This window comes from Neopsephotus bourkii, unplaced genomic scaffold (genome assembly GCF_033783945.1).
Source record: "Neopsephotus bourkii isolate Nb327-2 ecotype Australia unplaced genomic scaffold, CSIRO-AGI_Nbou_v1 NB_1765, whole genome shotgun sequence".
In the NCBI taxonomy this organism is placed as follows: Eukaryota; Metazoa; Chordata; class Aves; order Psittaciformes; family Psittacidae; genus Neopsephotus; species Neopsephotus bourkii.
In genome coordinates, this window is record NW_026902239.1 from 4,144,065 (window position 1) to 4,171,302 (window position 27,238).

Genomic DNA, 27,238 nt, shown 5'->3' on the forward strand with positions numbered 1-27,238 from the left:
TCAAAGCACAGCGAGTGGCTGTCAGAAGTTACAGTGGGGGGATCCCACTTGGACGTGTGGGGGAAAAACTCATGCTGAAAGTGGTTAAGTGTGGGATAGAACTGCCATTAGCCCTGCTCTGAGCACTAGGCTGCACCGGATGACCTCTAGAGCCCCCTCTTAAGACAGGTTTTGCTGTGAGTCCATGCTGGCTGCTTAGAACGAGACTGGAAACTACGTCTCCAACTGAGAATAGTCTTTCAGTCCAGAATTATATGAACCACCCATTTTTTATTGTCAGTTTGCGTGAAGTGACAACATGGGAGAGACTTGTCTGGCCTCTGCCAGTTACTAGAAGTGATCTCTATGTCCTTTGGGAGTTTCTCCCCTTCCTTCATCTTCCCACAACCTCATTCAGGTGTGTAAGTGAAACCCACCATCACATCCACTGCAAATATCAGAGACTGATACCTGAAAAGCCAAAGGTGGTGCTGCAGAAGCAGATCCAGGGTTAAATTTTCTCCTCCTGTGGATGGGGAACAGCTTATTCAAGGGAAAAAGAAAAAACACAAACCACCAAAACCAACGAGGTGGTGATATCAAATTGGATGAGTCAGGCGGCTTCCAGCAAGAATATACTTGACTTTCACCTCTGTGTAGCAATATCCAGTCCTCAAGAGAAACGTATCTGCTTACCCAACATTCAGATAGGTTTTTATTCCAGGAACAGAAAATTTGCATGCCCACAGTTCTATGTCAGTTCACTGGAACATCAGTACTGCTGTTTCACAAAGGTTTGGATCAAAAAGATACTTCAGTGTATGATACCTATGTGGACTCTGCTGGGTAAAGTAATACATTTTAATTTTCCATCTTTTCATAAAGTACTTTTCAGAGTATTCTTAAACAATTTTGTTTTGCAATGCACATGATCTATAGTGTTCCTCTATTGTTTTCATTTTAAAATATACAATACATAGATTCTGCGAAACTCAAGATGTATGAACATGTCTGTATATGTGTGTGTGTAGCTGGTACTTATTTGACTGCAACTATCCTTACTGCAAAAAGCACTGAAGAAACATGATTGAAGTTGATGAGTGGGACAATGTTACAATGCTAGTAACCTGGGCATTACCAGTGGCTGTTTCAATAACCACAAGAACTATGTAAAGAGTTACTGATTACCTCAGAGTGCCAAACCCAACTGCAGATAAAGAGCTATCAGAGTGAGGCATGTGGGAAACTCTGAGTTTTTCCGTGGGATAGGCATTTCTTTCCCTGTTTCACCACATGGCCAAGCTGCCTTTTCCAAGTGAAACCCATCAGTGCTGGGCAGTCTGGCCTTCAGCTCTGCGTTTGTAGGAGGAATCACCATCAACATCAATTCTGGCAAAGCTCTACACTTCAGTTCCTTACAATGGGTTGTTTCGTGGAGTATGGGAAGGTGTGTTGGTACAATTCAAGTAAGCAAATAGACAATCTATGACTAAACTTTGATGACCTTTTAGTCTGGTAATCCATTTATAAAAGTTCCCTATTCCCGCACTTGAGTTCATATAATGTGATGAAATTCTAATTGCATTTGGTGTGGGGAACTACTTAAAGGTCACTGAATTTTGAAAATGTGTTGGGAAATGGATAGATGAAGAATTCCCTGTTGGCTCCTCTCCAGCAGCCGGCATGATATGAACATGCTGTCCAGCAGTACAGCTGGCAGCAACTTCATGTCCCTTCATTCTTCCAGTGATGTATTCCTAGACAACATCCTTCTGCAAATGCACCTGCAAACTCTGTCCGTTTGCATATCCCTCTAAGACAGGCCAACAAATCAGGTGACATGCCATGGGTAGGTCTTTCACATGGTTACTGCAAAATTTCCTGTCTTCTTCAACTCGGAGTGACCAGTGAGCTGAAACATAAATTAGATAGATAGATAGATAGATAGATAGATTAAAAAAGAACTCATAAATAAATGAATAAATATCTTAGCATGGCAAGCAAGCAATCTTGTGTGACAAATTTACAGGATAAAGCAATATTGCCAGACATAGTTTGGGAATTAGTGTCTAAAAATAAAATAAATAAAAAAAAAGGACCTTTTCCATGCTGGTTTTCTTCATCATTAGTTCCAAACTTCAGAGTGACCACAGCTGCTGAGCAAGAACAATTGCAGATGCTTAATTTAGAGTAACTCATATGTTTCTAGCTACATTAAAAGAAAGCAAACCAGACATTTTGGGAACTGCTGAAAGGGGAACTGGAATGTTTAACAATTACTTCCTCATAAGACATGCCCATGAGAGAGATGCTCTTTAGTCATGGAGCTGCTGTCCTAAGGATGAGAGGGATCATGCTTTCCTCCCTCTGCTTACTGATGCACCTGCTTCAGGAGAGCATAGCTAGTAAGTAAAGGCTTTCTGCTCTTTACCTATGTAGGGTGGGGGACTATGGATCTGTTACTGAATCTGTGGATGAGTCAAGAAATCTCTGGATCTTTCAGTGGTTTCAAAATCCCAGTGATTTCCAAATCAGTCTGTTATTTTGTCTTTTAAGGCTCTGAAATGCAGATAAAACAAGCATGCTGAGAATTAAAATGATTCGTATCTATATTACCAGTTTCAGTTCAACTACTGCAAGTCATACCTGATTCTGTTATATGCCAGGGATAAAGATGCAGTCATATGGGTCATGAAACGAAAAAAAAAAAACACGTTAGGATTTGGGTACTTCAAAGAGATTGCTAACTGATTTTGCCATTAGTAACCATCAGTTTGAAAACAGATTGTCTTTGAAATTGTCAGACAGCTTTTTCTTGTAGTGCCGACTGGAAAAGCAGTGAGTCTCAGGTTATTTTTTACTAGGCAAGAGCTGATAAACACAGCTGTGGCAACACAGCTATAACCCCTGCAGGTTAATGCTGACATGTGGAGGAAAGAGCACTTAACTTTAACTACTGATGGTGCTGCTTACTGCAGGCTTTGTGAACTGATCTGAAGGGCTTGTTTCCTGGGATGTCCATCAGGCATCTTTCACAGTAGCAAAATCACTGGGAAAAATAAGGAGACATTAAAAAGCAAAAACTCCAAAAAACTCCACAAAACCAAACCAGATAAAATTGCTCTTTTCATATTACTAAATATGTTTGTTCTGTAACTATTAGATCTGGTCACTGTGACTTTGACAGTTTTGAACATGCCACAAAGCCAAATAAGCTGTAGTAATACCTGCTGCTTTAGGTATAAAGGCTCATGTCTGTGACAAATGTGATGTATTATCATTCCTTATCTTTTATTTGCAGCAATTTTAGTTTTGGAAAACCTGCAAGACTCAATTAAGCCACAGAAGGTAGAGTTTCATTCATTAAACCTCAACAACACTTTGCATTGGCAGCCTGGGAGGGCCAGAGATGCAAGAGACACAGTCTACTTTGTGCAGTATAAAGTGTAAGTACAGGGGGAACTCCAGCCTCCTGCTGGACAGGGGCACATCCATGCTTGACACATCAAAGGGATTTCCCAGGTGTCACATGATATCCTCCTCATACTGGAGAGAATATTCCATGACCTGGGGAATGTCCACATCCTACTTGGCTGCCAGCTCTCAGTTGTTGCTGCTCTTATCAACAGCCCGTAAGATGCAGATGAATGGACCAAGGCATCAGGGAACAAGCACCTCCAGCAATATGCTGTGCATCCTCATTGCAGCATAGAGGTGCAGAAAAATGTGGTTTGCAGAGGACTTCTGGAAGCCACTGGGTCCAACTGCCTTCCTGAAGCAGGTTTAGTTAGGTCAGGTACTTCTGCAGTAGGACATAAAAAGTATTTTGGTGGCCCACCTTACAACACTGCTGCAAGGTCCCTCACACGGCAAATTTGAGGCAGTACTAGAGACTTGCCCTCATAAGAGGTACATTCCTATCCCTGGCATGCTTGGTGAGCGCCCAAAATCGCTACTGCCTTTGAGAAGCTAGTTGGTGGAAACTGGGATTTTGCCCATCATTGAACACACTGGTTAAGCCAAAGCGGTCCCCTCTCCAGAGGGGCAAGTGTGCAATGTCTTCCTGCAGGGGTGGTGACTGTACCTCTGATTTAGGTTTCTTTTACAAAAGACAGACACCAGTAGCTCTCAAACACCCTTGAAATCAGTCTTCCCTGTTATCAAATTGAAGGGAGTTAATTTCCACAGGAGAAGGCTTGTCAGTACCGCCAAGTTAAAACAGACAGCTAAAAATCTGTGTGGACCAAGTCAGCAATACCTATAGCTTACATCCTTCCTCTTCTTTCTTCATAGGTACGGGCAGAGCACATGGCAAAACAAAGCTGACTGCTGGGGGATTCAAAACCGTGTCTGTGACCTAACAAATGAGACTTCTGACATCCAAGAACCTTACTACGGCAGAGTGAAAGCTGCATTGGCTGGCATTTATTCCAACTGGAGCCTCAGCTGCAGATTCACTCCCTGGAGAGAAAGTGAGTGCAATCATATGGGTCTCTGAGAAAGTAACTGGATTTTCTGTGGCGTGGAATATATAATTTCTGCTCACAGTTTGCAAACATGAGTAATCCTTTTCTAGCCACAAAGCAGTACCCAAAGAATTTGCAAGTCAATAGCTCTTCAGTGAAGTGTTGTGATAAACACTTGAAAGCCTACAAATTATGGATAAGTAGCCACTTACCAATAATTAGGGGATCAGCAGTGCTTGGCTGTTTTGAACCTACCCTCTTCCTCATGGAACTACACAAATTCTCTTCAGCCATTTCTGTGCTGCTAGAAGAACTGGACACAAGATAGAAAAGAAGGAAACGTTCTCTGCTTCAGGGGAAAACAAAGAAGAGAACTGAGAGCTGTGTGGCCACCATTCTCACATTTATGTGTTTCCTGGCTGCCGTGTATTTAGAAAAGACATACACAAAACTTTTCATTAGTACAGTCATAGTGTGCCCTAGTGTGTTAGAAATTGGAGGACTGTTAAAATACTGAATAGTACCAGCATACCTACCAGTAAGTTCTCCATGAATTAACCAGTTTTCCCTCACTGGTCAGTGCAAAATTGAATTGTATCAATGCACTTCACAGCCCTGAAGTGCAAACTGCCTTGAGCCTCCTGTACAAATGGCTCAAGGGGCAGGGAGAAAATCAGGGCAAAGAATCCAAAGCATTTTCCTTGACCAGCCTGCAGTCATCAATGTGCAGCATTAAGAGATTCCAAGAAGTTTGGCTCAAAATGAGATTTAAAAGACAGGAAAGTTCACCCACAAAATAGTCCAAGCAACAACCACCAAGAAGTAAGGACTTTGATAGTAAATACAGCATAACAGATTGTTGGTAAACAAAAGCAGTAAATTGTTGAATATATTCAAATTGTGTTCTGTGAAACATTATTAATAAATTATAACTGTGTTCATAGCTTTGGTTTTTCATCTTAGCTGTGATAGGACCTCCGACGATAGATGTGGTTCATAGCAGCAAATCCATAATACTAAAGCTCCAGGCTCCACGTTCTCCTTATAAAAGGAAGAGAGGCAGCAAGATACCGATGACAAATTATTATGATCTGTTATATCAAATCTTCATAATTAACAACTTGCTAGACGAGGTAAGTGCATATTCAAATATGAACCCTTTACCATTGAAAAACCAGGAAAGTATGGGCACACTATTCTTGTTTCACAGCTGAAATAGTCTTCTGAGATAGTGAGAACATTGATGACTCTGTAAATATTTAAAACCGAAGTAGATTATTTTTCAGGAATTTAATTTGATTGATTTCAGTTGTAATTCCTCCCTTTATTTTTTCCTTCAACTTAGTATTCCATACTCTAAGACATAGATTAAAAAACTGGGACAGGAGGGGAATTTTCTTTAAAAATAATAAATAAATTGCTAATGCTATTGACATTGTGCAAGTCCATGTGCTGCTCTCCATCCTCTATTCTTATCAAACTTTACTCATAGCACACTTGCTAGGGAAATGTTCTTGACTGGCTGTTTTTACTCCGCTCTATTTGAAGCAACACAAGGTCCTGGTCTATGAAGGAAAACACAAGATTATTAAGATAGAAGATTTGAGGCCTGGAGTCAGCTACTGCATCATGGCTAAAACATATGTGCCAATGCTGGACCGCAGCAGTGCCTACAGCAGCAGGCAGTGCACCATGCTGCAGTGACAAGATTAACACCTCTGTGACAGGTAAGAGCTGAAACTGGAGATGACTCTGGGAGTCAAGAGCTATTCCTCACCAAAGGCAGTTACCCTTGAAAATGAGAAAGAAAAGTGTAGCTTAAAAACTGCCATCTCGTATGACAATATTAGCCAGAGTTCTTACATCATCTCAGATAGTTTCACACCAGGTAAGAATGATATGGCCAAGAAGGTTAGAGGAATGGTGTGGATAATTATTTGTATGCTGATATGGTCCTCAGAAATGCCTCCTGCTTCCCTTTCTTTAAACAGTTATACACAGTATTGCTTTCACAGGTTTCTATTGCTGTCAAGTAATAATTAACTAGGAAAATGACACTTATGAAAGTGCAATTCTCATGCAAGCTCTTCAATCCTGTTCAGGAGTTTTTCTGATGTATAATTTGGATGAGGCTATCCTCTCTTTTTATGGCCATTCTTGCAGCGTGATGTGTTTAAAAACAAATCAGTTATCAAATTTCATGAGTTTCCACATGCCAAATTCAAGAGCTAGCTCAACTGGCTGGGCTGAAAAATCTGTTTCGTTACTTGCCTATATCACTAGACTGTCTTCATGTATCATATGCCCAGCAGAGAGATTTACTATCAATTCTGCCTTGCAGGTGACAAGGCGCAGAGTGTATAAAGACCTAAGTCAAAGCTGACCTCAGTGTCATTTACCTTAGCAAGCTGAGATTTGGGTCTTTCCTAGGGGTGATGGAGAAAAACTGCAACAGCATTAAAGTCTGAACCTGTATTTTTATTCTCAGTTCAGTATTCTAATTATCATAGATTTTCTTCCTTCTGCTTCATAATAAAATGCACAATGTTGGTCTCTCTTCATAACTGTTCAGTAGGTTTAGGCTAAGGAGAGAGTCAGTTTCTAGGTGATACTCCTGCATTTTTGCTTGCTTTCCAAGTTCTATAAAAAGCTGAAAGCTCAGGTTAGAGCTGGTACAGGAGGTACAGGAGAGATGCAGGCAAATGGGATGTGTTTAATTTTTGGTTGAATGGAATGCTGTCTGGTTTAAATGTGCGCTTCAGCAGCAATTCTCTTTCTCTTCCCAGCTACAAGGGTAACAGCAGAAGATGCCTCCCATCACAGATCCAGCTGTAAATCGACATCTGTAGTCCATGCCTGGAATACATGGCTCCTTTTTAAATTAACCTTTACTGCATTAAAGGATTTGATTCATCACAATCATTTTATGCTACAAAAAGGCAAAGGCTTTTTGTATGCCCTATATTACAATTCACATAGTATACATTTGCATTTACAAAGGAAACAGTCTTGCATTATTAAAAAAAAATATTGAAAAAGCAGTTGTGAAAGTATTCTGAAGATTGTTCCTAGGGATTTTCTGTTCTAAGCCTTGCAATCAAAACACAATTTATAAAATATAAGTTTCAGATATTTTATTTCTTCTAGAACAAAGGTGGCAACAAAAATGAAAAAAAAATTCTTTTCTTTAAAATAAGAACTGTACAATACAGGAGTATACCCCATGATCACAATGTCTTCATAGTACCCTCAACATAACTGATAGTGAAACCAGTATGTGATTAGGCAGGAGCTCATTTAAACTGAAACAGAAAAGATCAACACTTTGAGTCAGTGACAGGCAGTTAAAAGGAAGAGACCTATATTTCAGTAAATGATGAACAAATGCTGACCACCATTTGTGATTTCTAGTAGTCTTCATCTCACAAGGGAAAAGAATTCTTGGGCAAGGTCTAAGCCACTAAGCCACACCAGGATGAGGTAAAGTGGCTTTTCCACATTGCAGATTCTGTAAGTAATGAGAATCTTAATACTTAAGCACATTCTTTTATTGCCAATTAAATGAGAGGAGTGGGAGTGGGCAAAGAGGGCAAAGCAAGCCCTGGGAAAACTGGGAGCCCCTTGCTACATAATCCACATTTCCCTTAATTAACATGCACAAAGGTGGATCAGTTCAGTTTAAGTAACAGACTTGGAGTTCACTTAAGCCACATCCAAAGCATTTTTCATGGTCTGTCACTAACACCTCACTTGGAGGCAGTGCTGCTGAGAGCTGCATCAGGATGCTGGCAGTAGGTGTTTGTGAGGAGATTCTGCTTCAGTAAGTGAATGGTGGTCAGCCTTTAACAAAACAAAAGAGGGCTTGACGTATTAAATATTTCCACCATCTGATTGTAACACATGACATGTTTGAATGACTAGATTTGCAGGTGTCTACATGTGTGCACATACCTAGTCCTTAAACCCAGGTTGCTTTCAGCATGCTTCCCTTTTTTGCTTCTTTCCCATTTTTTCCAACTGTTTTACCCATCCCATATCCCACAGTTTCTTAATTTAGAGCAGGTTTTTTGGGGAAGCAGGGCTTATGAGATCTCTGTATAGAACCTAGTGCTATGACAAGCGCTAGGTTCTATACAGACAAGTCTTAGATCCAGCACTGCTCTGCTCTGACGTGCCTCTTGCACTGGGCAGAACCACAATAAAATAATCCAGGCAAAATATTAAAAAATAGCCTTATATTTCAGCAGTGATAACTTCAGCCACTTGTGGGTTATCACAGCCTGAAAATATTATCTGTAGTAATTTAAATTATTTCTCAAATTCACTTCTTTTCTGAAGGGCAGCTCATGTTGCTGTTGTTAACACGATGATGAAGTTTAAAGTAACATCTACTCACCCTAGTCAGAGAACAGACTACTTTGTTGTAGCATATACTGTAGCTGGGTGGTCTGCACCTACAGCTTCTAGATAGCCCTGGTACTGCTCTAGCTTTTAAAAACAGCTTCTCTGTGCGTTAGTCTGTATGCTGCACAGCTGCTTAAGTGTCCATGAGGGTGGAATGGAGGAAGAGCTCTCTAAACTACAGCTAGTGCTTTTCTGCAAGCAAGTTATTTTGGAAATACCTGGAAAAGTGAGCTTCAGTCCTCCTCCCCCTTCCTCCTGTGGACACAAGGAGGCCATCTGCTGTGGTTCCACCCCTCCAGAGCTTCCTGGGCTAGCACAGAGCTTCATAGTGGCTGGTGCACATGCACATCACTCAGTGCAAGACACCTTTACAGTGCTGGCTTGACTCCTTCTGGCCATAAGTTTGCAAGACCCAGCTGTAAACACCCTTTTCTTGTTTTTTCAGTCACTTACAGAGAAGGCATTTTCTAACAAAATGCCAAATGCCAGTTTTGGGTTTGATTCAGGAAAGATAGAAATAAATGCTGGCCTCTAGGGCTATTGCATAGAGTGGGGAAGACCAAGCAGTGTAACAGAAGTGGGGCTTGTACAACCTATTTGGTAAGACCTCGCCTGCCACCTCACTAGGGGATATCTGCAGTCATGGGCACAGCCTGTTGCAATTGCCTCAGCTGGCCAGACTCCATGTCCCATATGGCCAGCTGAGGGTCTTGCCAATGAAAAATAGGTATTATATCTTTTAGAGTTTGCAGTTTCTGACTTTTGCTTGAAGTGGAGCCCATCCCACAAGGGCCTCCCTTCTTTCTTTCATGACAGTGGCTGAGCATTTTCTCATCTGTCAGATGGCATAAGAGCTTATCTCCCACTGTAGATGGCTTTAACTTCCCATTCCACTGGCACTCAAAAGAGCAGTATTCAGCTACCAGAAATTCGAGAACAAGGCTCTGATAAAGCTGATAGAACAACAGCAATGGACCAGATGCTCCAGCCTTATAAATTAGGAGAAGATTATGCATAGCCAGCTGTACCATATAAATGTCCAGTTTTATATGATGCCATGATCCTTGGTGTTTATCATATGGTCTAGCATCTGGCCAGTCCTGTTCATATCTCCCATATATCTGCTCTAATCAGATGTGGACTTGAGGTTTATTTACTTGTATGACTTGATCTCAGCTAAGAACTGCTCTCATGGCCGAGGGATGGGGTGCTGTTGTGAACTGACATTAGCTTCTGTCACAGACCTATCAGACATTATCAAATATTCCAAACTGCAGGGAATTAATTTTAAATAGGTGGGAGTGTCTGTGGGTTTTCTATGGATTTCAATTTTTGCTACAAAAATCAAAGATACTAATGTGTAAAATCTGTCTGGTAAAACAGAAGAAAGACTAGAACAGAATCCAAAGTCCTGAGAGCTACTTTGCCACAAAGGACGCAAAACAAAGGTACTTCTCCAGAGAAGCGGAGGAAAAGAAATGACACCGGTGTTCATCATCATGAAAGTTACAGTCTGCTTTGCAACTTCCTTTCAGATCTTCTATAAAATGCTTCCAAGGGAGAAAAAAAAATTCTATAAAAAAATTATATATATATATATATAAACTGAAAGCAACCTCAGTTTGGTATGACTTGATAGCACACTTATTCTGAATATCTTTTTGAAGCTGATTCTCTCACCTGCTGAAATAATGCTCCAATCGAATAAATATCACAAAAAATTATGCCAAAGCTACAGAAGAAGACTAAATAAGTTGAATTCTTTCAGCTGCACAACAAGATGTATCATAATCATAAAATCATAGAACAGTTAGGGTTGGAAAGGACCTTAAGATCATCAAGTTCCAACCCCCCCTGCCATGGGCAGGGACACCTCACACTAAACTGTATCACCCATGCCTTTATCCAACCCGGCCTTGAACACCACCAGGCATGAAGCATTCACAACTTCCTTGGGCAACCCATTCTGGGGCCTTCCACCCTCACAGTAAAGAACTTCTTCTTTATATCCGATCTAAACTTCCCCTGTTTAAGTTTTAACCCATTACCCCTTGTTCTATCACTACAGTCCCTAATGAACGGTCCATCCCCAGCATCCTTATAGGCCCCCTTCAGATACTGGAAGGCTGCTATGAGGTCTCCACGCAGCCTTCTCTTCTCCAGGCTGAACAGCCCCAACTTTCTCAGCCGATCTTCATGTGGGAGGTGCTCCAGTCCCCTGATCATTCTCATGGCCCTCCTCTGGACTTGTTCCAACAGATCCATGTCCTTTTTCTGTTGAGGACACCAGAACTGCACACAATACTCCAAGTGAGGTCTCACAAGAGCAGAGTAGAGGGGCAGGATCACCTCCTTCGACCTGCTGGTCACGCTCCTTTTGATGCAGCCCAGGATACAGTTGGCTTTCTGGGCTGTGAGTGCACACTGAAGCCAGCTCATGTTCAGTTTCTCATCAACCAACACCCCCAAGTCCTTCTCCGCTGGGCTGCTCTGAATCTCTTCTCTGCCCAACCTGTAGCTGTGCCTGGGATTGCTCCGACCCAGGTGTAGGACCTTGCACTTAGCATGGTTAAACTTCATGAGGTTGGCATCAGCCCACCTCACAAGCGTGTCAAGGTCCCTCTGGATGGCATTCCTTCCCTCCAGCGTATCAACCAAACCACACATCTTGGTGTCATCAGCAAAATTGCTGAGGGCGCACTCAATCCCACTGTCCGTGTTGACCAACAAAGATGTTGAACAAGACTGGTCTCAACACCAACCCCTGAGGGACACCACTTGTTACTGGTCTCTAGCTGGACGTTGAGCCGTTGACCACAGCTCTTTGCATATGCCCATCCAGCCAGTTCTTTATCCACTGAGCAGTCCACCTATCAAATTGATGTCTCTCCAATTTAGAGATAAGGCCATCCCTGAATGTACAAGGCCACCATTTCCTGCCAATTTGCTCTTCGAAGTTGTTTACCACAAAAAGATAGATTTCTATGTCATTGCATCTAGATAGACATCTATCTAAAAACAATGACATAAAGTGCAACGTACTTTCTGTCCTCAAGTTTTGAAACAGAAGAGGCTGGGGTCAAGCAGAAGCAGTAGGAAGAGCTGAGGAGAATTCTCCAAAACAAGAAATCCAACTGGGAGACACAGGCAGATCTGTTTTTGTATACATTCTAGGCATGTGCCTCCTTGCTTTGCAAGCTGTGCTACCACCTCAAAAAATGAAGTAGAGCCGCAATCAAGTAAGAGCTGTCCTTTAATGTGGGCAAACACAGTACCTGTGATGCACTGGAGTAAAACTGGCCAAAATGGCTTAGTCTGGGAAAGAATTTTTTCCTTATGTTTTGTACATGCTGTATATTAAAGACAGCTGAAAGCACCAGCTCATATTACCAGCAACCATCTAAAGGAACATTATGTTGTTCATTGTACTGTGACTGATCATTACAACAAAAACTATCCTGCTACTTCCAGATAAAGCAGGAAAAGTAATATTTTAGATATAGGCCATCAACATGACTAAAGGAAAGAACTGTGTATCTGTGATCTCAACACCTTGTGAACTGTGGCCAGATATATGACCACTCAATGTCCAGTGGTAGCCAGTCATACTATGAGATAAGGTGACGAAATGAGCCAAACAGGGAGGGCAAACTGAAAAGCAGAGAGCTTCAGTAGATTTGCCATAAGCCCCAGCACTACATGTGAATAGGATCCATGAAAACACTTTCAGACAAATATTTCTAATGAAAAACTGGAATTTTACAGAGAAAAAAAAAACCCACACTTATCAAAATATCTTTCATAACATGATGGGTTTCAAGGAAAAAAAACAAACCCAAAATAACTTTCTTTCCTCTGTGACGAAAAATCTGTGTCCTTCATTTTCCATGCTGTAAGATTTCCAGTGCAATGTCTAAATTTCCTAGAGTAGGACAGGAATGGAAATTTTCCTTGACAGCTGTGATCAATTTTTATCCAATACATCCAGTCAGAACTTGTACTCCAATCAGTGTTATTTTTCTGAAAGCTGAATAATTCAATAACCCTCCCGAAACACAGCATACACCTATGGTCCAAGGCAAAAGGTAAGAAAGATGCTGCTGTACACAGCCTTCAGTCCTAAGAGGGATAGTCACATCAGAAGTTGAGGCTGTGCCGGTCACATTCTGCTTCTTATTAGTTACACCCCTGTGATTTCAGTAACAGATACTGATGTATCAGTATCACATTGACATAAAACCAAATAATCTCCCCAGCCTTTGGCCAGGCCTCTTCCCTGCAGCAGGCGCTCCTGCAAATTTCACAAAATGTCACAAATTTCACAAACTTTCACAAATTTCCTGCAAATTTCACATTTCCTTGCTGCACTGGGTAGAAAAGAATAAAACAACAGAAACAATGCCCAGGAAACTTCTGCTATATAATCATGGGGGTTCAGACAGCTTACTGAGATTTCCATGTAGCAAACTGAGTATTAACTACCCACTCTGCATTTCATTTTATCTGCTGAATAGTGCAAAACAGGGTGTACCTCTATAAACAATCATGATTAATCATGATCTGTTTAGTGTTTACAATCCAAATGTCACTGCCAATGAAATTATTTTCTAATGTGTTTCAAAACTTGAGCAACCAGTGGGCCAAAAGAATGGAGTGGAAGATACTACCCCCATGTCACCTGGCTGGCAACCTGCAAGCAGGTACCACAGAATACAGAAATCAGCTGTTTGTATTAATGAATGTAGTGTATCAATACTAATATTTATACTGTATCAGTAGCAATATTTCTGAAGTGTAAACTGGTTCTGAGGCGTGCAACAAATTCAAGTAGGTTTTTTTGTTCCTGAAACAGGTCTGCTTTTATTTTCTCAGAAAAGACGGATACATTTCTATACAGTGTTTCTCTACAGATGGAAAAAACCAAAGCTGCAAAGGACAACAGCAAAATCCCAAATTACAAGGCAATCCTTTCTAAATAAATCGGAACTACAAAGAAAACAGCCTGACTGAATCACACATAGGATTATACTGACATATTGTGGCAAGACAGTAGTAATGCAATGCCTTGATCGCTTTGTAACTATCTGCTACTATCCCCCCCTCTCCCGTTGAGGAGCAGAGAGAAGTCTCAGTCCCAGATTGAGGACAGGGACAAGTAATCTGAGAAAATATACAAGCAAGACCTCATCACTGGCTCCTTCCAATGCTTCCAACTATTGCTTCCAATAAGGAACAACTGAGTCATTTCCACATCTTAGTATAGTGAAGAGCTTCATCTAGTTCGGGAGAGAGTGAGCACAAAGCTACATCTGTGCTTTTGGAGGCCTTCAACCTCCAGGCTTTCAGCCATTCAGAAAGGTCTTTGTTTTACAAAAAAATTATCCCATGATAGTGACTCAGATGAATAATCTTTCCCATATCGCTAATGCTTTGGGGGGAAAAAAAACCACTAACAAAAAACACCACCAGAGGAAATGGAGCATGCAGACAAAGTAATTCCCAGAATTGTGGCAATGAATAAGCTATCTGGCCTGAAAGTCCCCTTGGCCAAGGTAACAGGCAGTCAGGCAGGACATCCCCAGCCTGCAGAGAGAATTGCAGTTTTAAGAACTTCAGCCATTTCAGAAAAGACAGCTATAAAATAGCTGTGAGCATGGTCACTGTGTACCTCTTTCCCTATGTAATTTGGTCACTGAGTGGAACCCCTCCTTTGTCTTCTCAGCAAATGCCCTAAGCCTTTCATAATAAAATATTGCCAGCTCCATCTAGTGATGCCTGGTACTAATTTTCCCTCTTGTATGGACTTACAGAGTGACAAGAACTAGCGCCAGAGAGCTACAACCCATCCTATCCAGAGAACAGCTGTGGAAAGGTTTTTTTCATTCCCATTTTTTTTAATGTTTTCTTTAAAAAGTGATGTGAACTGAGGTTCACCAACCACAGTTTCACCACACCATCAGCTGCACAAGCTGGAAGACTTCCTCAGGATTAGTTGGTGCACCTTATTTTAGGGCTATGATAAAAGTCTGAAGCATGGAGCTCCACGAAGACCACAGTTATCTAACACAGCAAGCCAGCTGGCAAAGCTCATGTTTCCTAGGGTAAATGGAAACATGTTCCTGTGAAGAACAAAGTATTCAGAGCCTATTAACTCCAAATTAGTCCAAACTATTCCAGTGGGAATTAGTCATCTAAAAACCCCTAGTTTGAGAGTGTCTTAAAAACTTTAATGTATTTATCTTTGCAGTATCCACATGAAATTGGGAAGAGCTCTAATCTGGTCTATAACGATCTGCAGAGGTGTCTATAATGATATACAGGCATTCAATCACCTTTGAACTGGGTGATTTGCTAAGATTACTTAGAAAGATTATAGGCAGTGCAGGGAGCTGGACCTTATTTTCTCTGAGGACCTTAAATACGAGACTGTTGTGACACCGGCTATCATTCAAAAACAATTACCAAACTAATACATGAATGCCAAAATTGAACGTAAGTATTCCTTTGCAATAAATATAATGATGGAGTTCATATCACAGTCAACAGGTCAGCCTGAATCATAGGTGCCAAGTCGTTTTAAGGAGAAATTACCATTCTGGCAGCATTTCAGAAGATGCGGGAAGCTACAGAACGGCTGTCTTGGCAGCATGATGTTCCCTTCTCTTTGTCCATCCTACAATGACTAAAGATGGATCCCTTCTTTTGCTACTAGGAAGAAAACACTAGAAAAGCAGCAAGATGTTTTCACTAAACAAAAAACAGTCTGTTCTCTTCTTCACCAGAAAATGCCACTCGTTTACTTCTAAGGCCAGCAAAAATGTGGATCCTCAACATACAGCTTCAGGTGTTTTAAACACTGCTATGTCCTGACTTTTTAACCTCTGTTGTAAATAAAACCAGATTCATATTAATGGCCCTATAATGTATGAAGGGAATTGCATGAAATAGCAGTTTTGACTCTGCTGCACCTTATATTGATATGAATTTAGTTTTGCTATTCACTGTTGCCTTGCACAGTACTTAGCTCCTCACACACAAAGGAGCAGAAGGCTGCAGAAGAGCTGTGACTCCTTTGGTAAGAAACCTGCAGTCTACAGAAATGAGCAGGCAATGCCCGTTCTGCCAGTGGAGGAAATGTTTTCTGGAGGTGAACCACATGCGGTATTATTACCTATAGTAAAAGCAATAATTTTTGTGTGGCTGCTGGCACCTGACAAAGTTGTTTCACATCCCCAACACTGCCTTTCTGTCCTGACATAAATGTCAATTGTCAGAATAAATAATGTCAGAACAAGTACCAAATGACTTGAAGCCACTGCTGCCTTTCCCTCTCAGCAGTTCGCTGCAGGGACAGCTTCAGGCTCCATCCAGGTTCTTCAGCATGTCAGGAAGACAAGAGAAGGGCAAGAAAGCAGCATTCAGGGAGTACTAACAGGCCAGGTTATAACAAGGGAGGAAAGACACAGAAAGATTTCAGAGTGGGAGTATGGCAATATGAAAGAGATGGTAACAGCAGTGGGGCTCCTCCCCAGCAAGTCACGCACTTCACCTGATACTGTGCACTGTGCTAAGCATGATGCCTAGAAATCAAATATTACAGTGCTGAATACTGCAATGCTGAATGTTGCAATGTGTTCATTATTTATCTCCCTGCCCCATGGAGCCCTGGCAAAAGGGCAGATTTGTTTAGATCAAAGCTTACACAAGCCATATGATGACTAGCAATCCTCTTCAGGATGCAGACAGGAAATTATGTGTCTTCAGAAGAAAGCATCTTGCTCCACATAAGAGTAGCTTGCTATTTGCAATACAGATACGTGTAAGTATTAGCTTGAAAATCGTATCACTTGAAACTGAGAACCTGCTTTGAAAGCCGTGAGCATTTCAAATCTGGCCATTTAGGTACCTGAAGAGGCAAAGTGCCTCGTTTTCCTCTTGAACTTCTGCATCTCCTCGGAAGGGGGAGTGCGACGACATCCCCGTTCCTGACCGACTGCAAACCTCGAGGGCTCGCAATGTGACAGTCTTCTGGTTTCTCAACACACCTCGTCCATGTGAGGAAGTTTCAGTGGGTGACCTGTGAATTCGAAGCCTCACGAAGTTTCTCCATACAGCGCGGCCTACACTCCAACTGTTTTTCAGTTTTATTGGACAAACTTAGGTCCCCAACTCCTCCCCGATATGCTGAAATTAACAGTATGCAAAGCAAATGTAGAAGCTGAAAATCTGATTTCCCATGGGTGAAACCTGTTACGCTATGAGTACACATGCCAATGACAGAAGATAACTGGTGAAACTCAGATGCTTGTGATGCTCGCTACTATTTAAAAGATCTATTAGTGAAACTGGTAAAAACTTTTCCACAACAGCAAAACCAGACAAGGACGGACATGTCTTGAATGTAGTCCAGAAATAGTACCTAGCACAGAAGCTTTCTTGAGGTGAGATATGTCAGGCAATGGGCAAGTGACAGTATACCTCCTGATGAAAACAAACCTCAGGGGACCATATAAAGGCAATAATAGTTAAACACTAGAGGGCAGGCTTAGACATGAATAAGATAATTTTTAAAAGAGAAACCTGTACCCCAGTACATGCCCAGAGGTTCTATAGAGAGTTTTGTGAACATGCACACAATTCAGGCTGCCAGGTAGCTCGCTGGATACTTGATTACCTCTGAAGTAGGCACTCTCAGCAGTCCAGTCAGTTTCCACCTTTGGTCTTCTGGTAAATACCCCACTTTGACATGTGATTTGCTGGAAAGAGGTGTCACCACAGCTAGAAACAAGTTTATGTTTGTTCTCAGCTCCTTTAAAGCCAGCCAGTCACTCCAGCTTCTTGTACCATTGCTGCTTGTTAGAAAGGCACAGTGAGAAAGGAGGAAGTACAAAATATCATTATGAGATTTCCATGAGACTGTGAATGTGAGGTGAAAGTCAGCCCACACTGACACACTCTCAACCTTTATTGCTATTTGAGGAAACATCACAGCATCAATCAAGCAGAAAACTCCTCAGGTGTTTTCTTAGGGTTTTAAATCGTCCCAGCAGTCTAATGCAATGGGACTATAATTTCTCCCTGTGGGCAGATGGCAAGACAACACACAAAGCATTGTAATGATCAGTGTGAGAGGCTGCTAAGATATGAATTAAATCCCATGGACCATAAAGTCTAGGATTTTATAGAGATGAACTACCTTATGGACACACGCTTTCAGTGCGGACTCATCAAAATTACCAGAAATTAAGATCATGTTTAGCTGATGGGAGTTTTTGAGGTTGATCTAACTGTCACTCGAGTAGCTTTGTTGACATCTAGCTGCTTTCTCTTGCAGGAAGCCCTGTCAGGCTGAGTCCCCTGGCATATTCTTTCAAGCACTAAAACACATCCTAAGAGTTAAGTTCAAATCAATTGAATTGAAGTTGTACCTTTGAGCAACATTTTTCAGACCAAACATCACACAGGGGACTAGAAGTTTCATTTAACTCCAGCATGTAATTTCAATTTTAATAGGAGTCCACTGTAAACATACACCTGGGGCAGAATGTAGTTACTTAAATCAGGACAGCAAGTACATTTTAAGTGCTGAGGTCTCTGGATGCCGCTGTAAAGGAGACTTCAAGTCTCCCTATAAAATATAGGTCTCCCTATACATGTTCTTGCAGATGTCCTGAATACACAAAGGCGTGGTAAACAGGGTATCTAATATTATCAGCTACCAGAGTGTTGCATATTAATACTACTGTCCTCTTAGGTGGTGATGTATTTTTCTTGTGCAAGTTTGTGGCTGAGGTACAGCAAATCACACATATGAAGCACACATCCTTGTTCAAATACACTAAAGACTGAATACAACATGGCAGTCAAAATGAGTGCACATCCTGCATCAGTGTTTAGGTGTGCACTCATATGATGACTTCAGACTAGCTAGTTTGGATGCTGTTAGGAGGGTGGTCTTGAAAATGCCCCCAGAAGCTAACCACGTAAGTAGGGCAGCCCATGCAGAGCTCAATATTGCCATAGGCGCATTGCTATAGGTATCTCACATACCTCAGATAGAGGTCTAGATGCCACCATGGGATAGCACAATGAGTGCATAGCCACTGTTCTGAGGTTGTATACGTGTCTTGTCCATGTTCGTGTTCCTCAGGCTGATGTACTTTACACTGCTGTCCCACTGTGGCTGCAGTGCCACCTGGCCTTGCACAAAACCTGTTCTCATGGCTCCAGTCCAGGAAAATTTTACCCTTCCCTGCACAAACCATCCCTGCTAAGTACGGATAGTTTTGCTTACTTGAAGCAGCCATGGTAGGGCAGTGCAGAAGCCAGGATACCAGACTTAAAAGGTTAATGATCTATCCATTATGCTGAATTTTATGCAGCAGCACTAATTCTTCCTATTCAACCATCCTTTTTCTAAGAGCTTGGGACAATACAAGAGACATGGAAGGCTAGCTGATTTATTGCTTTCATGCAAAAGGTCAGACTAAGGAAGACCAGCCACTGGAGTCTGCTGCTTTATAAACTTGGTAGCTGACAAGCCACTGGTATGGCTTGTCACATACTGAGCATGCCTTCAAAATATCCTTTGGCATAGAGAAGTTACTATAAAAATAACACTTGGAGACGTTCAGTAAATTGTACTTTACTTATCTGGTTTTTTTTCTGCCAAAGCAAATGGGAAAATAGGTTTTATTACCTCCCAGCATCACATTCCTTCTGAAATGAAAGCTAAGACTTTCTGATTTACCATATCAGCTACACGTACATCACGTCTTCATGAGGGGAGAGCTCAAGAAAGTTATCACAGAAGATAACTCTACAGTAAGACTGAGGCCAAGATTTCTGTTATTGAATCAGAATACCCAGTGTGAACAGAAATAAGTAGTAAATATTTTTCCTTTTAAATAAACAAGCATATCTCTCACATTTTAGCTCAAACTAGAGTTTAGGGCTATTGAGAACATATACATCAGTATACACACACCAGTACAAAAAATGGCTTATTTGTGGTATACTTGTGTAGTATATATAATAACATATATGCATGTAACATAGATATGTATTTATTGTACATGAGCATACATATTCTCTGCAAGCTGAGAGACACAAAAGACCCCAAACCAGCACTTCTGAAGTTCTCTCTGTAGGAGAGTTACATCCTGACAGCAAGATAAATGAAGTGGCAGCTGTGTTCATTCTCTAGCGCTCATGCTTGTTTAGTACCCTGATTAATGATGAGTGCTTTATTTACTTAGTCTAATTTATCTCTTGCAAGCCTTTATATGCTGCTCAGAACCCAATGTAAAGTTTATGTGCAGATGCACCCACACAATAAAATGATTCCATATTGAAAATTAGTTTAATTCCAAAGTGAGTCCCCAAGGACCCCATCAGTAGGGATGCAAGTATCTCGGTGTGCCTTCAGTTCAAACACGCAGTACAGGTTTGTTGGCCGTCACAAAAGTTACAACATTGCAGTAAAAAGGCACAGTAGATAGTGTGAGAAAAAATCCAGTTGCTACTTGGGTAAATTTTTTAGTTCATTTGGACATTTCAGAAAAAGAGGGAAAGAAGCAAGTATACTGATAGAGAAATAAACCTTATATACTTGAAGCCCATTCTGAGAAGACATATGTATCTAAGCAAGTTCGGAGACTCTAACCTTTACTTTAAGACTCCTTTTGGCTGAAAAAGTGATTCCATCCCAGAAAGAAAGTAGATGTGGAGGAAACTTCATGGACTGAGTCTCCTAAAGTAAAAAACAAATGATGGAGTCCTTCCTAAAAAAATTTTAACTGTATTTTCACTTTCAGTTAAATAAATATTGTGGGGATATGGGATGAAAGTACTTGATAAAACAGCATAATTGAGGGATCATCAGGAGAAGTTTCAGCACCAGTTCATGGGTTATTGCAAGCTTTTTCACTAACAAAGAGCATGTGAATGACCTCCACATGAATGGAGTACCAAAAACCTGCAGAAGCTTAGAAATACTGTCTGGTACCAGAGTGGATAACAGGAAAAAAACCACTTTGTTATAAAGTCAAGTGCACACAGTTAGGCAGATGTGAACTCAAAAACAGCCTCGAGCTTTCAACACCTCCACCAGAAATAGGGAATAATTCTCAAAGTGGCATCTTAAGAGCAGGAGGCTTATTAGTCACAAACCAAAGGATCCTTTTGGAAAGGCAAAAATGAAAAACAAAGGAAAGTATAGTTCTTTACATCATAACAGCAAAGAAGAGAAACCGACTTAGACCACAGCTCCATTCTACACATTTAGGTAATTCTTGCTTTTTGGTGAGGCTGATGTTGCTATCTGCTTGGCAGGACACTACTGAGGCATGCAAAGGGCTTGCACATCCTCATCAGCTGGCTAATTGGCCATTAATTTTGAGGCTAATCTTACTCAGAGTTGCAACTTCAACTTTGACTGTGTATTTCCTCTTTGACAGGTTTTCACTGTAAAAGTAAGCTGATGCTTTCGAGTACAACTTTCCTAAATAACACTGGTCTAGGGCAATGAATACAGATATTCCCCTATTCATTTTCTAATTAGAGCTGGTATAGTAAGCAAACACAAGATAATTTTTATCTTTAAACTCTTCAAAATTTTTGTAGCAAATATAAATTTTCTAAAGATAAAATGCATATAAAATGTGTTTGATATGACATCGATGTTGATAAATATAATGAGTAAGTTGCAGTTTCTGAGAGAGTGAATTGTTGACATTAAAAAAACCCAGGTTTAATAGAATTTACAATGACTCATGTATTCATGCTAGCAAGCATTTTTGTGTTCATATCAATTTCTTTATCACTGCATGGAAATCAAGTAGCAATAGTGCTTGTTTCCTTCAGAAGTCAGCAGTCTGAGTTACAGCTAATGCTTTTAAAATTATACCATTATGCTTCTTCATAGGCTGTCTATTTCTTGTTTCAATTTCGTACAGCAGAAAAATACTTGTATACCTGTAAAACCTTGATTACAAAGGTTAACAGTCTAGTACTGGGGTTAAACAGGGAAGATAACATCAGCAGAAACTTCATTCAGAAGTCATGTGATTTGCTCACTTTCTGAACAGTTACAGCGGAAGCAAAATTCCTGTTTAGGATATTTGCTGTTACTACTGTAAATTCAAACTCATCCTCTAGCCTCTGAAAAACTAGGCTGTGATTCATATGTCTAATTTCTGACCAGCAACACCATTAAACTCTTGCAATGTTGAACTTCTCCATATGCATACATTCGCTGTGTTGCTGCTTCTGTGAGCTTTAAGATAAGGCTCCACTTCCATGGGTTTCAAGGGATTTACATGCATCATAGTACCAATCATTGCATGAGGTTGCACTAGAATACAGTTCATTAATTAATCTATTAATTTATTCAAATTGCCTTGTTTGTCCACAGTATAATGTCTATGATCATTGCCAATATCTTCGCAAATTAGGAGCTAGCTTTCTTCAAGAAGTAGTGTATCATGTTCTGTTCCCAAGAAATTCAGTGATGGGTGTGACTGTCCTGAGACATCCAGCTGCAGGCTTCATGAGGGATTTCATCAGATGAAAGATGGCAACTCGCCTCCTTAAACTGGATCCAAAGCATTACCAGCATATTGCAGGCAAAGCCTTATTGCAGTTGGACAGTTTGATGCCAAAGAAAAAACCACATGAAAGAAAAATCCAAGGAATTCTTTTTTAAAACTCCCAAGCCAATTAGCACTCATCCAGTTACTTTAAATGCCCTAGCCTTGTATTACCTCCAGTCACAGCAAACGCAGGCTGGACTTAGACAGTAACCTCAGAAAGTGTACACTGCAACAAAAGTAGCCATCAGGGTACTCAGCTTTGTATCACACTTTGCAGGAACCAGCATAAAACATGCTGTTACTTGTCTTTTACATCCTCCAGCTGTAGTTAATGTCCTGAATTAATGGGTTAACCAGGCCATGGTCTGAAAGGCGATCCCCACAGCAAGCACACTGTAAGTACAACTTGGATGTGCCATGCCTACCTGTGTGATGATCATTCAATATACATGTCTATAGTGAATGTGTTCTGTGTGTGGTGGCTCCAGTCTTATTGTATGTGTGATGATGAGCCCTGACAATGTAAGTTACCCAGATTTAGGCTTCTCTAATACTTAAGACACGACTGACTCTGGGTACCTACATTAATAATTATCTGTAGTTTCCTAGCCACTTGAGCAGGGCAAAATCACAACAAGATCTCCCAAAGTGAATTGGAGGCCTCCATTTGAGGAAGATACCTAAAAAAAGGTGGTGCTGTCAAAATATGAACACTTGAACAGGTGACTGAAAATCAGGCTTTTTAAAGCTTAGGCACATTATCCATCTAAATGTGGTAGCACCCAAAAAAATCCCTCCAGCCTTAAAAAACCTTCAGCTGCTCAAAAATTATTTGTAAACTTAGAGTAAGCCCACAGATACAGATGTCTGACCTAAACCCAGCTGATACTGCATCATTCTTCTTTTCAGGCCAGAAATCATATGAATAGCAGCAGGGGATATAGCTAAGACACCTACCTGCAGTTTCTAGGCCAGGTGCCATAACATGAAGGGCAGGTTGTATTCTGAGGACACAGAAAGGAATACCTTTACCTCCTGTTTCAGGTGTTTTCTAGATGCATTTCTGTTCTACAAGGCTGTATCTTAAGGCTACAAATGTGTCAGACAAAAAAGCTAAGAAGTCTGATTTGCATGATTGGCACGTTCTTTACCATAACATGATCCTGGTTTTCTGGAGGTTGATAAGAGTCATCCTGGGAGACATGCTTGACCCTTGCTCCTTTGTACGGCAGGATTGCATCTTACTGTGTTGCTTAACTATCCAATAAATTAATGAAGAGAAGGGAGTGAAAGAAAATAGCTCCACCAGCTCAGTGAGCCCTATATGTCTTACTGAATCATTAGTTTCCCCTACTATCCCTCCCCAAGAGTCAGCAGAGTGATATACATTTCATGGTCAATTCATTCAAGCTTCTCTCAATCCCACTTACACCTTGGGTGAGAACTGATATTCTGGGGATTGTTTTCTGCTAACAGGATAAATTTAGTCTCTTCAGGAAGGATGTCAGTTGTTTTCCTCTTGAGAATGCATTAACTGACTTCCACTGGCAGAGTATCTTAACTCAGAACCATGCTTCATATTGCACACTGTTGGGCTCAGACGTTTCTCAGAGCTCTTTGTGCTTCAGTGAGTGTCCTGGGTCAAGCCCAGTTGGGGGTAATGCTGTTATGATTATGACTTCTCTGTCTAGGTTAGATTTTTCCATCCCAGTGCACTCACCTTGGATTTGGTTTTACAAAACAGGAGTGCTCTTGGCTGTGGTCAGTGCTTGGGCCTGCTGTCTAGACTATGCAAATCAGGATTTGTAAATACACTGTTCAAAATAGCTCTGCAGCTGCTACTTTGGAGGGCAGAAGGCTGATTTTCACTTCCCTTATTGCAGTGGTTTAACTTTACTGGGTTTGGCAATATCAGCAGGTGGAGTCCAATCAAGATCATATGCCTTATCCTCCTACATATAACACATGATGTAATACAACAGTGAATCAAAATCAGTCTTCTTAGTTGAATTAGAGAGAGGCAACAACTCTGGTAAAGGTGTTAGCAAGTGTGGTTGCTGGAAAGTTTACCATGCTTTCTTGGTCTGTTAGTGCTTACAACAAGAAGCTTATTTTTATGGGGATCATTGACAGCATGGTAGATTCAGTAGTCTGAGGCATTTGACTGGGAGAAAACCTTTTACTTTGGAATTTCCTTGTTGATAAAATCCAGAACAGAATGCATGTGTAACTATCTCTGTACTAGCTATCTTTGTACTGACTCTCTCTGTACTGTACTATCTCTGTACTTGACTGAAATAGTCAAGAGAGTGTCCTGAGGAAGATTTGCTTCAATTCAGCCATGACGGGAAACATCGGGGTCAGCTACACATGGGACGGTCTCATCTGACACAGACAGCGCTGCCACTCTGGCTTCTGTGGAAGGAGACAGAGTGGACAAGGAAGCGCATCTCCATTTTCACCCTTTTCACTGAAGGGAGCCTATATTCAAAGCATTCACACACACGCTGGATCTTGAACATCAGAATTTCTTCCTTGGTCAAGTTTGCATTTACTAGCAACAGCTTGTAAGAGGCAAGAGGCAAAGCGTTTGCAAAAGAACCACAGATAACAATCTTCAGGGTTTAGAATATGCACTAATCTCATTCATCCTGAGCTTGTGCTTTAGGGAGTGCTCTGCAAAGGTGTATTTCTAATTACAACTGTGTATAAGAATAATTTTTGATTGATGATTTGTTTTACTTATGAGCTTAAGTTTACAGTCAGTCAATCTATAAAGAGCAAAGGAAGAGCAACAAGAATTTTAAGGTGTTCCAGTTCCCTGTGAGCAATAGAGGGACTTTCCGAGATGTTTATTTTTCCAAAGTTCTGGAGAAGACCACTGTTTAAATGAGATCTGTTGACCTCTTGCCAAGTTTTTAGTGAAATACAAACATTGGATCCTTTTGTTTCAGCTTACAACTGACAATAACTGTGCTATTTTGCATACCTTGCAAACCATGAACTTTTATATAATCCTTTATAGTAAATAACAAAAGTATCTTAGGAAACAAGATGATGTAGGATCTCTTTCACAAGAGGTACTTTCTGGGGAAGATGAATAACCATTGTTACACTGAAACTAGTAGCTGAGGAATAACCTATAAACTTGGAAGGAACATGAGTCATCACTCAAAACTCTCTTTAGTAACACCTAAAGCAATTTTATTTTGCTCTCCTCAGCTTTCCCTTTGAAAGCTCTGACAGAGTCACATATCAAAGAAGGAAAAAATGCTATTAACTTATTGTTGCCTAACTATGTATTCCTTTCATTTTCAAAATGTGACTGATTTTTACAATCAGAAAGGAAGAATCACAACTGAATGAGCTCTGTGGATATTTTCTTGTTACGATTTTTCAAATAACAGCACAGAGGGGAGCAAAGCTAGCAGTCAGGCAGTCTTCCCATAGACGTCAACAGTATCAGAGGCACCTGTCAGCAAAGTAAAACATACCAGGATCTAGCAAAATACACACTTTAGCATCAATCTTCTGCTGAGCTGAATGGTAAGAACATTGTCTCTTGCTTGCATGAGGAAAACCTAGAAGCCTGCACTTGAGTTTTCACCCAGATGGCGAAATAGATTCAACAACACACGACTGAGGGGTAGGCAAAACAAGTTGCAAACAGGAAAGGCATAAACCTTTGGAACATTCGGAACAAAACATGCAGAACAAAAGCATCCCAATCTGACCCTAAATCAATTGGTTAAACCGCAAAAACTCTTACTCATGAGTGCAAGGTAGCTGGTGTTCAGGATACACAAGGCACACAAGTCTGTTCCTATAGTGAGCAGAAAACACAACACCTTCCTCAGTTCTACACTTGGGTTTCAAAATATAAATGAGAGCATCTTTTAATATTTTCAAGCACTTTTTCTTCAAGTTCCACTGAAGAACACTAAGCTGCTATTGCCCCATCAAATTAGTGCAAAAAAATCCCAAAAATTTCCTGAAATGTTTTCTGAGGAACAGTATCGCTTTCTCTTTCCTGTGTATAATCTAAAAATTGCCCAGGGCTGCCTCCCTGTGTGTTTAATTACAACCACTTAAATATTTCCATAGAATGATCCATTTTGCAAGGCTGGATTGTATCATGGCCACATATCTGAGCTTTCCAGTTCCTTCCAAGTCTTCTATTTACACTCCTGAGCTAAACTGTTTATAGAATAAAACGTAGGCTCTCATTTTCCGAGGCCATCTCTCTATTTACTGATGGGAAGAAAAGTCTTTAAAATGTTTTTTGTCTTCACTGATAGCAGATACAGATTCAGGGGAGGATGCATCAGCAGCCTGATGTCCTAGTCTAAACTCAGATTCTATTTTGTCCAAACGGGGGGGGTCTATTGCTTGTGGAAAATAAACATGATCGGTTGTAATATCTATGCAGTCCATCTACCTCACTCTCTGCCTATTAACACACCCAATAATAGACACCACCCAAGTGTAGTCAATATATCACTGTCATCTGGCATAAACATGAGGCTAGACACTGCATGCCTCACTCAGGCAAATCTCCAATGGAAGCCAACAGGAACTGAGACTGAGGAAGGAGCATGGGATTTTACAGACAGTGATGAAGTCAAAAGATGTCTGTATTCCTGTACACATGCATGCATGTGCACTGTTCCATAAAATAAACATATTTCTCAGAAACATGAGCAATACTCAGAATGAGAGGGAGTTTGCTGAAAAGCAGAGCTATGACTTGATTCCTACTGCATCTCTCATGATCCAGTTCCAGGGAAAGAAAAAAAT

General features: G+C 40.8%; 1 protein-coding gene across 1 annotated transcript; it reads left to right on the top strand.

Annotated features, from left to right (window-relative positions):
- The first annotated feature begins 1,666 nt into the window (after window positions 1-1,666).
- Window positions 1,667-7,567, top strand: IL22RA2 (interleukin 22 receptor subunit alpha 2). The gene is made up of 6 exons (XM_061378143.1): window positions 1,667-2,384; window positions 3,281-3,425; window positions 4,273-4,451; window positions 5,409-5,578; window positions 5,994-6,172; window positions 7,232-7,567. The coding sequence occupies exons 1-5, from the start codon at window positions 2,273-2,275 to the stop codon at window positions 6,147-6,149; spliced, it is 762 nt and encodes a 253-aa protein (XP_061234127.1). The 5' UTR covers window positions 1,667-2,272; the 3' UTR covers window positions 6,150-6,172; window positions 7,232-7,567.
- Window positions 7,568-27,238: the final 19,671 nt, after the last annotated feature.

What these genes read in the sequence shown, in the direction of transcription:
- IL22RA2 (XM_061378143.1), top strand. Translation starts at nt 2,273, where the DNA reads ATGCCCATGAGAGAGATGCTCTTTAGTCATGGAGCTGCTGTCCTAAGG. An exon ending in TACTTTGTGCAGTATAAAGT is followed by an intron (nt 3,426 to 4,272) that starts GTAAGTACAGGG and finishes CTTTCTTCATAG; the next exon opens with GTACGGGCAGAGCACATGGC. An exon ending in ATTCACTCCCTGGAGAGAAA is followed by an intron (nt 4,452 to 5,408) that starts GTGAGTGCAATC and finishes TTTTCATCTTAG; the next exon opens with CTGTGATAGGACCTCCGACG.